We start from the raw sequence: 10,051 nt of genomic DNA on the forward strand, positions 1-10,051 counted from the left end.
AATCCGTTTTACGAGTTCATCTGGCGGATCGTTTCGCACATTTCGCACAATCTGTAACTCGATTTGTGTATCTGTGAGGTAAACAAACTCAATCTCAATCCATGGGATGCACAAAAGATGCGACAGATATTTATGAATGAATGCGGCAACTTGTGTGCCGCCCGATTCGCATCTTAATTCGAAGGGGATGACTGGGATGGGATGGGTTGGCCATATGGATAATGGGTGCTGGATAATGGATAATGGAATGTCGTGTAACATAAGAAGCTGCCTCACTTCTCTACGCTTCGTTTATCAGTTACATTACCATGCGTATCTCTCGGATACTTCCGCCTTGGATTCTTGGCTCTTTTTACCTGGCGCTACTTGGGATTTCCTCGAGGACTCATCCTCGTTCACGGCCTTGTTCCCGTTCCCGTTCCCGTTCCTCATCATTATTTTCATCGCCGCTCCCAGAGGAAGTTCCAATTTGCTACGTCAATGAACCATGGCCCTGATTTGCTCATCAAGTGCCTGTGCCCTCCTGTTCCCTGGGCTCTCATCGTCCTTCGTCCTCGGCCTGTACATATATATATATATATATATTTTTTTTTTCGTACCCCACCCCAGGACCTTGTTCGCATTTCTTTATTCCATTCGCTGGTTGGGTGCTTTTTTTTGGGCCTGTGATTTCTGACACGGCGCTGACTGTTGGCTGTCAGCAAAAATCATCTTTGAATGAGGACGCAAGCCAGCGAGGGGCGTACTTATAGTTTCAATTTAGTTCTTCCCCAAAAAAAAATGTTTTTATATATTATTTTCCTTGACTTGTCCGCAGGTGGTGTATTTAACACTACACTTTTATTTTCTGAATTAAATTTGTCCGCTTATCAGTTAGAGAAAATGTTAAGTGGAGACTTGAAGGGTTTCATTATTGGAATTAAGAATATTAAATAATAATGTACATCTCAGGTTATTATTTAATGAACTCAAATGTGTCCGTTACTTGTCCGCTTGTAAGAATATAGCTTTTGGAATCATTTAAAAACGTACATATTCAACGATTTATGTATATTTAATAAGAAAAAGTAAAATCCCAATTAAGAACAAAAAATTTACACCCTAAATTATAACTTAAATACATACCCCAAATCATTGAATTGCCCTCGTAAACTTTAGTCCTTGTTACATGTCTTGGGGGCTTCTTCTTTGCTACTGCTCAAAAAGCTGCGCCAAATTGTCTGTTTACATTAAATGCATAAATTATGCAGCATTTCATTTACTTATTTATGTTTGCCCTGCGAACAATCGCTTTGATTCCGCCACTTCAGCCAAAATGCCAAATGCATAAAATATGTCAGTCGGCCATGGGAATACAAATACATATTCACTTTATATACCATACTATAATACTATACTCTATATACACAAAAACACAGCATTGTTCAATTTCATTTTGTATGCATTTCACTGCTGATGATGATTTTTCCACGGATATTCATGGTTGTTGCCCGGTACTTGCCCATTTTGATGCCCTAATGATGATGTCTCTCAGTTTTGGGTCATTTGCCGGCGGCGGGTCGAGAAACCCTCCCCTTTTCGCCACCGTTTCTGGGTTTCAATTTAACCACCGGGTCTACAAATCTCTCCAGCAGCAACCCCCTGGTAGCGATAGTAAAAGCTGACAGTTATGTGTTGATGACAATGTCGACAACGCCCAGCGAAAAAACCCCTCCATCCATATCCGTATAGTATATTTTTTCTTCACTCCCCGCTGACTTCTTCTGTCATCCCATCTTGGGTGGCTTGTTTTCGATGCTACTTAGTCGTGTAATGACCAACTTAGTAGGCACTGGAGTCCAACCCTATGGTTTATCTAATGGCACAAGTCCGACGTTTAAAAATTGGCTAATAAATATTAAACGAAATCGGGAATTTAAAGACAATTTGGTTTATTTTTATTTCAATCTTGGCTGTCCAAGTAAAGTTAAAACATAAAAATTAATCTAATCAAGCTGTTGTATGTTTATTATATTTTATTTTAAATGATCACTCTAGTGTTTAGTTCTTATGTCAAGTTTACATAAGAATATAATTTTTTTGTTAATATTACAAATCGGTACACAAATCATATATTAAATATATTGGCATACGGAAACACAAATAAAAATAAAAATATATGAATAAATAGATTTAAACACTTAATCCTCCGTTTTAAAACCTTTCAACTTATTTTATTGACCATAAAATAACAAAAATAAATATTTATCCCAAATGCATGCAAAAAAAAAAAGAAAGAAAGATAACGGTGTATATATATTACACAGACTCACCTATTTTGATTTTAGTCCTAACTTTTCCGTTTGTCGGCATGATTAGCTATTCTTTTTTATGCCACTGCAAATTTTCCAGTTAACAAATTTCCATAGTTTTCGTGTGTGTTCCGCCGCCTTCAAAGGGTTGCCGACCCAAAATATTTTCATTAAGCGTTAATTATGCTTGAGCCAAAATATTTCCCTCGACTCCGGGGATTCCGTGTAACTGGGCGAAAGGACATGGCAGGACATTTGTACCTCGGCATGATTGGCACTTTCGCCATGACCACGGCACTAATGACTGCGTCTTCATATGCATCCTCCGCTTTTTATTTTCGGTTTTTGCCAATCATCAGGAGACTAAAGGGTGGAACATCGAACAAAATAGAAGCCAGAGTCCCGAAAGGAAGTTGCCCGCCAAACGTAATTTATAACCGGCGATCCGATCCCGAGGTCCTGACAATGCAACTGCAAAGTTGCAAAGCGGACTTTAAACATTATTTTGCCGGTGTTTTTGGGGCGGAGAGAGCGAACGAACAGAAGTTGGCACTGGAATTAAAACGAAAAACTGCAATCCACCCTGTCATTAGATGGCATCAATTGTTCGGCCTCCGCACAAGGGACTCTATGCCAAAAGGACCAAAAGGACTCCTTTGTCCTGGAATCGCACACGGCATCGGGCGAACGGGGCTCGTTGACAGGGGGATATAAATGTTGTGATTTCTTAATTTTTGTTTGCATTTTTCTCGAATTTAGTAGGCTGTTGAGGTAATTACACTAATTATATGGCCCCTGTTCCAACTTAAGGGTAGTTCCCCATATCCACACCCAACTGAAAGGTCATCGAGAGCTGTGTCAAACGGCATTAGACCTTAGTAAATCGCAATCGCAATCGGAATCGGAGAGTCGATATCACTTGAGTGGGATATTTCAATTTCAGGCGGGCGTCAATTATTCAACACTATTCAAAAGAGTTTTTCACTCGTTTAGGGGTTGTTTCGAGGAGAATATGCTCTTTACAGCATAGTTTAACTAAGATATTGTTATAAAATACATATTTACACTACTTTCTCAAGCAGTTTTGATTACTTTAAGATAATTGTTTAAGCAGATTGAATTTTAAAATAAAATGAAGCTACAAAATTAAACAATTAAATATTAGCTTTCTTGACTTTCGTTATCATAAAAAATTCCCGTTTTGATTTATTCCAAATATATTTTTTGTAAAACTTATATAAAACTACACCTATGATTGTGAGCGTTAAAATAGAATTTGGTTGATCTTTTCCAAAGGGTTTTCAAGCATTATAAAAATAGGAATCCTGTGATGCGCTGTGTAACACAATGAGCAGGCTGTCGAGTCAAAGGTCCCGCTGCTGATCAAAATTTATATGGGATATAGCCCAAGTCCTGGAAATTACACGGTCCGGGTGAGTTGCGATATTACAGTGTTATTGAATTGCTGGATTTGCTGATTTTCTTCTACTTGACTAGCGATATCCCCTTTTGGAGATCACAGAGTGGTGACACAACTTCAAGCAAGACGATTCCTTGGAGTACTCGTCCTCCGATTGCCACTTGTCCATCCGCTCCTCGATATTGGTCTGGTCCAGATTGGTGTTGGCTTGGGCTTGGGCCAACTTGGTGATGGGTTCTGGCACACCACATGTCGAGTTTGCCGGGAGAGACGTCTTCTCAGGTTGGGACACGGCCTGAAATTTAGAGGGAACATTTTCTTTAAATAGATTTTTGAATTTCATTTGGTTTGGAACTACTGAATACTATCTAGAGCAAAGCTACAATATTTTAAGAATACCTATTCATTTAAGGAAGAAAGGAAATCTACAATTCTTGTAATAAGTATAGTACTACAACTCTTATATCATTTATATCTTTTTGGTGCATATTTTTCAAATAGCTAAAATGGTGTTAATTTAAATATTAAGCATTGCAAATATTAATGAGTAAAATTTTATACATATTACTGAAAATCACTTTGATTTTTATATCAAGAATAAAACAATACATATTTTTAGCATAGATTCAACTTTCCAATGAATAAAATAATAAAATTGGAAGATTTTTAGATGTGTTTACAAAAAAATTATTTGAATTATACTGAAAATAAGTACCACTTTTGTAGACTATAAACATTAAGTTAATTGTAAAGTCCTTAAAAAAATATTTAAAAAAAATTCCTGAAATGATTTTTGGGCCACCTTTTCAATTCAATTTTTTTGTTGGTAATAAGTTGAAGTTGGAGTGTTTTTTCGCTCACCTGGTCACTTTTGTCGTTCGTTTTGTAGGGCTTTGGCGTGTTCCTGAGTTGCTGGTAGTTGCCCGTAGCCACCAGAACTGTGGCGGATATCCAAGGTCCCGGTCGGCAACTGTCCAGATCGGGTCGGATCGGTGCGTACTCCCTGGGCGGATTCGGATTAGCCGGCCTAACCGGCTCCCGCTTGACGAGCGCCTCCCTAATGGGAGCCACACGATCCTTTTCGTCCTGCATTTGCTCGTCCAGCGCCTGCTGCTCCTGCATGAGGAGCTGCATCTTGTTGTGAATCTTGCGTCGCTCCTCAATTTGCCGGACTTTGTTCAGGGCACTGATGATCTCCTCCGAATCGGATTTTACGTCGGAATTGGCCGGCTGATGGCCACGAAGGCTGTTCTGCTGGACACTCAGATTATTAGGTTTAAGGAATCAGCCCAATCGGCCATTAGACGCACCTGCTCACGTGCACCAATTCTGGCCTTCTGCCACATTTCGTGGGCACGATAATTGTCCACTTTGTATGTGGAATAGGGCTTCTCATCCTTTACATCGACATCTTTGATATTCCGAATTCTCTGGAGTGTTGGCCAATTGAAATTATTTTGTTTGGAAGCCATTGGCATCCTTCGGAAAATATTCGAAATGTTGCGCAACAAAAGGCCACACACAAACGCACGCTGCTGATCTTTGGATGAATACAAAAACAATAAATATAATATTAATATTAATGGAAATAAAGAACAAATAATGGAATCTCAATTATAAAATACCGAAAATCAGTTTAAATATATTTAAGAAATTTTTTTTAAGATGTTAAATACTAAGATGTTTAAATTTAAGATGTTGTATAAACTTTTGAATTAGCTTCAATTATGCTAAAAGATGTGCAAGCTAGGCACCTTAGAAATTAAAATCAAATTTAAAGACGAAAAATTTATGGGGCTTTAAATAATTACATTTTGTAAATAGCTTTATTTCCCTAGTTTCACTAGTTCACTATTGGTACATGCAGGTCGATTTTTGGGATTGGGCTTGACCTAATAATCTGCATAATCATCTTAGGCAATTCACGTAGCAACAATAATTTTCTTGAATATTATATGTATATTATAATACGAAAATCTGAATATGATATGAATATGATCTCCTTTGTTGAAGTACTTACTTTTGATATTTAATCCTCGAGAGAACATATTTACAGCTGAGTATTATAAAAATAAAGAACAGATTGAGAAATTTTGGCTTATGAAAAATTTCTGAATACTTGTAACTGGACTGGAAAAAAATTCTACACTACTAACGATTTAAAAAAAGTATGATTGAAAAGGCAAGGGTTTCTTTACTGGTAATTTTTATTTTTCTAGGCCTACCTTTATTTTTAAATTATAATATATGTTCAAAATTTGATTGCCAACCATATTAACTAATTTTTCTTGTAAACTTTAGTATTACGTATATTTATTATCTGCCCCCTCTTTTCCATCCAACACCTCATTAGCAGCCGCATATTTTATGATACGCGATTTTCGCCGAGGATCCTACGGTTACATCATCTAGTCCTGGGTCATAAATCCTAATCCCAGAGTCATAAAAAATATTCGCGTTTTTTCTCCTCGTTTTTTTCGCTGTAAACTAGCGAAAAAAAAAACTGAGCTACAGAACTAAAAAACTGAACTCAAGAGTCACCATAACCAAGGCAAGTTTCGTTATTTTTTTTGTTTGTTCGCGGCAATTTTTTATTATTTGATTTACGGTCTCGGTTCGCCGATTGCGTTTTGCGTAATGTTGTCTAGAGTTTTTCAATATTTCGCTGGAATTTCGGTTGCCTTTTTATGACGCGTGGATATATCCTTTTTGTGCGTCGCTTTTTTGTGTTCATTTTTTCCTCCAGTTGCGTGCAGTTCCAGTTTTTTAGGCTGACACGCGAGGATCCTCGTTCGCAGAAATCCTGGCCCGGATTTTTATGGCTTACGCAATCCGAGACGCAGATCCCAAGGATCCTTAGCCGTAAATCCAGGCAGAAGGCCAACAACAGCTGCCAGGAAAAGTGTGCGCAAAAAAACAGAGACTGAGTCGAAAGTGAAACAAATTTGCGAACAAAAATAATATCAAATATCAATTGTAGTAACGTAAATGTTTGTTGATCCAATAACGAGCCTCAAGTATGAGTTCGTGCTTGTTTGTATTTTACAAATACTCTCTTCGTTGTGTGTTTATTAATATATAATTGCTTAAATAATTATATATGTATTTACAAAGTTATAAAATAAATTCATTGGCTTCGGTTAATCTTCAAAAGAAGTGTTTATTTTTCAAAAAAGGACATATATAAAATTGTTTAGCTATGAGTGCCAATCGATTGCAAATTTTATGACGAGTTCATCGAGCTAAAATCGATTGATAAAAAAAACAGATTTTTAAATGGTGTTTTGGTTTGTGGAGATTAAAAAAAAACACACACACATTTCTTAAAAGATTTTTTGTTGTAACTTGGCCAAAATAAGAGGCACAGCAATAAGACTGACTGTTTTGTGTTGCTGGTGACATATACTTTTACTTTGGACACTTTTCCAGTCGATAAGGAAATAATAATTTTATGACCACTTTTCTTATTTTTTATAAGGGGTAGCATCATGATTTTTTTCAAAAATTTGAAAAAATGAAACACTTTAAGCTATGAATGCCATTTGATTGGAAATTTAAAGACGAATTCAACCATGTATAACATTATAACGTATTGACATTACTTCCCAAGGGATTGAAACAAAACCCTTTTTTGTAAAAGTGTTTTTTGGGGTTTTAGGATTTTAGTCATACTGTGAATGATAAATAAATATATGAAAATCAAGCGAGGTGTGGAACAAGCTATAATATTCCAAATTTCTATTATTATTTCCCAAAGATTTGACAAAAACAAACCGATTTTTTAATGTTTTTCTTTGGTTTGCGATTTTAGATATCTAAAAATAAAAGGACATCTATATTCGCCTAAAGTATGTGTATATATAGATGTATACCAGGTGCCCCGTTGATTTGGCAAAACAATGCGGGGTCCTCGAGTTCGTTTCTGTTTTCCTTGGCTTCCGGGGTGGCTTCCTTGGATTCCGATTTCGATTCCGATTCCTATTCGCAGCTCTGCTCTTCCATTGACTTTTGTGTCAAATTGAGTTATTCACATTCACATTCGCATTCACATTCACATTGCACATGGGCAGATTTCGATAATGCTTCACTGAATTGATATCCTGTTGCGTTGTTTGCACAAAAATATTTACCCAACTCATAATTGAAGTGTCTGCAATTTTTGCGCCATTTGTGCATGTCCTGGTGATCCTTTGGGCACCCCACGTGGCAGTTGGCTGCCTGATTATGTTGTCGAGTGTCCTGCCGAAATCCTGGGGAAATCTTGTTTAGTCACCGTTCGAATTCCTGCTGCCCTAATTGTTGTCATTAGGTGAGGTGTGTGGTGTGTGGTGTACGGTGTATGGTGTACAGTGTTGTGTGTGTGGCCCATGGAGAAAACACTAAAATAGACGGCATTCATTCTTGGCCAGAAACACTCGAAGGTCCCGAGCTGCAGGGCCACCTGCGTTGGCATTGTCCTCGATTCTGGCCATTAGTTAATGGCCAAGTTGGGCACAAAAGAGTTTGGCCAATTTGGGTGGCATCTGCCAATGAAGATGTCTCCTTTTCATGAATGAACTCCTTTAAAAGTCAAGAAACACTCGAAATCGCACTCGCAACAGTCAGCAAAATCACAAAGCGGTCCAAAAACAAAACCCTAAAAATACAGGATAATAATAGTAATGCTATTCTATGTCAAATTAGATTTATTTATAGTTTTAGGGCTATATTTGTAAGAATTGCACATAAATGTCAATCTATACCATTAAGAAAAGTTTAAAACACATATATAAAATGGTGTTTTCAAAGATAAATATAAAAATAATATTTTATGAGAGACCCAAAACACAACCTATAAAAATACAAGATAATCAATTTGTTTGCCATTTTAACGTAGAAATTGATGGCTATTTCCCTATTTCAAACAAATTCCATAAAGGAAATGTAAATATTTTTTAAATGAACACTATTATTTATAAATATCTTTAGATATCATTCCTTGCCATGCAATTGATATGCTTCATTTACCCTTGTAAGTGAAGTTGTTGGCTGATGAAGATGTGGATTTAGGGAAACTTAAGCCCAAAGCATATATATATATATATGTGAATTCTCTCACGCCATATCCCTGACTGATTCCCATACGGATGTCGCTCCCGTTATCTTGAGCGATTTTTCCACGACTTAGACTTGGCATATCTGAAAATCAAACAGATAAATTGCCGGCATTTTCCGCTCACGAGCGTGTGTGTGTGTTTGTGTGTGTGTGTGTACCTCACAAAAAAACCCCTTTTGCCACCCCTTTTGTTTTTTTTTGGGTGGTGCTCCTGTTTTTCTGCGCTTTTTTCCAGCCATGAAAATAAATTGGCATTATTAGGCGAAGCGGCTCAGCGAAAATTGATTATTGACAAGAGTCGCATTAAGCGCCGTTTTATGAGCCAAAACGAAAAAAAAAAATGCAGAGTTCTGGCATTAAGGTTCGTAATGCGGTTCAAGCTGTCCTTGAAAATCCCACGACACCCCCGAAAAAAGAACGGGTTAAGGGGTGGGGAAACTTTGTCTGGATTTTTTATACCCTAGCAATATATTCTGATTTCTGATCTGTGGGAGTCGCAGAGGTTATCAATGTTGCAATTCTCTAGTAAAAGTAAGTGAATGATATTGGAAATTTTGTAATGAAGAACAGGCTTTTCAAGGAGTTAAAAATTTTGTATCTTTAGGTTAAAGTTTCTTATATAGTTATCAAATTTGTTAATTAACTGGTATGTATTGAAAACATGAGTTAGTCACATTAAATTAAATATTCTTTATAAAGTAAATAGAAAAATATTGATAAATGTTAATTAAGAACGACACTTGAAATCGAAAAAAACTAGGGAAAACAAACATAATCTATCTTAAAACTTAAATTTTGAAACTGTTTCTTTATAAATTGAAAATAAACCCGTATACTAATTTATAGTTAACAAGCTAAAATGATATATAAAGATCTTAAGCTAAAGGGTATTTCCATTTGCGACGCTGGCACACAATTTGCATAACCCTTTCTTTTCACTTGTCGCCTGCATTAATTATGAGAATCTGTCGCCTGCTCGACGACACAAAAAGGGGGTGTGAAAAAGTTCTTAAAGTTGCCGCTGCCACTTGCATAATTAAACAGGTCGCACACTTAAGGGCCCCCGCATAATTAATTTCAATTAGGCTTTCGAATCCGCTCGAGAGCTCCAGCTTCAGCTTCAGTTCGGGGCGGTAAATGTAGAGTTTGCTGGATTTTACCTGTGTCTAATTTCGTTTTAATCCTTTCGCTAGCTGTACGCCACTAATCCGGCCGAATTTTACGGGTGCCGGCGGCCGAGGGACA

The 10,051-nt window shown here is 37.0% G+C and overlaps 1 protein-coding gene across 2 annotated transcripts; it reads right to left on the minus strand.

The window, feature by feature from the left end:
* Positions 1-3,466: 3,466 nt before the first annotated feature.
* LOC108143875 lies at positions 3,467-5,879 on the minus strand. Of its 2 annotated transcripts, none has more exons than XM_017268447.2 (4): positions 5,732-5,879; positions 5,022-5,251; positions 4,573-4,965; positions 3,467-4,006 (listed from the first exon to the last, which is right to left on the minus strand). In XM_017268447.2, exons 1-4 carry the CDS (start codon positions 5,757-5,759, stop codon positions 3,785-3,787), a joined length of 873 nt encoding a protein of 290 aa, XP_017123936.1. In that variant the 5' UTR covers positions 5,760-5,879; the 3' UTR covers positions 3,467-3,784. The 2 variants fall into 2 exon arrangements, with proteins under 2 accessions (XP_017123936.1, XP_017123944.1); XM_017268455.2 differs by having other exon boundaries at positions 4,573-4,962; positions 5,732-5,877.
* Between the last annotated feature and the right edge of the window lie 4,172 nt (positions 5,880-10,051).

Source organism: Drosophila elegans, unplaced genomic scaffold (assembly GCF_018152505.1).
Source record: "Drosophila elegans isolate 14027-0461.03 unplaced genomic scaffold, ASM1815250v1 contig_149, whole genome shotgun sequence".
Classification (NCBI taxonomy): Eukaryota; Metazoa; Arthropoda; class Insecta; order Diptera; family Drosophilidae; genus Drosophila; species Drosophila elegans.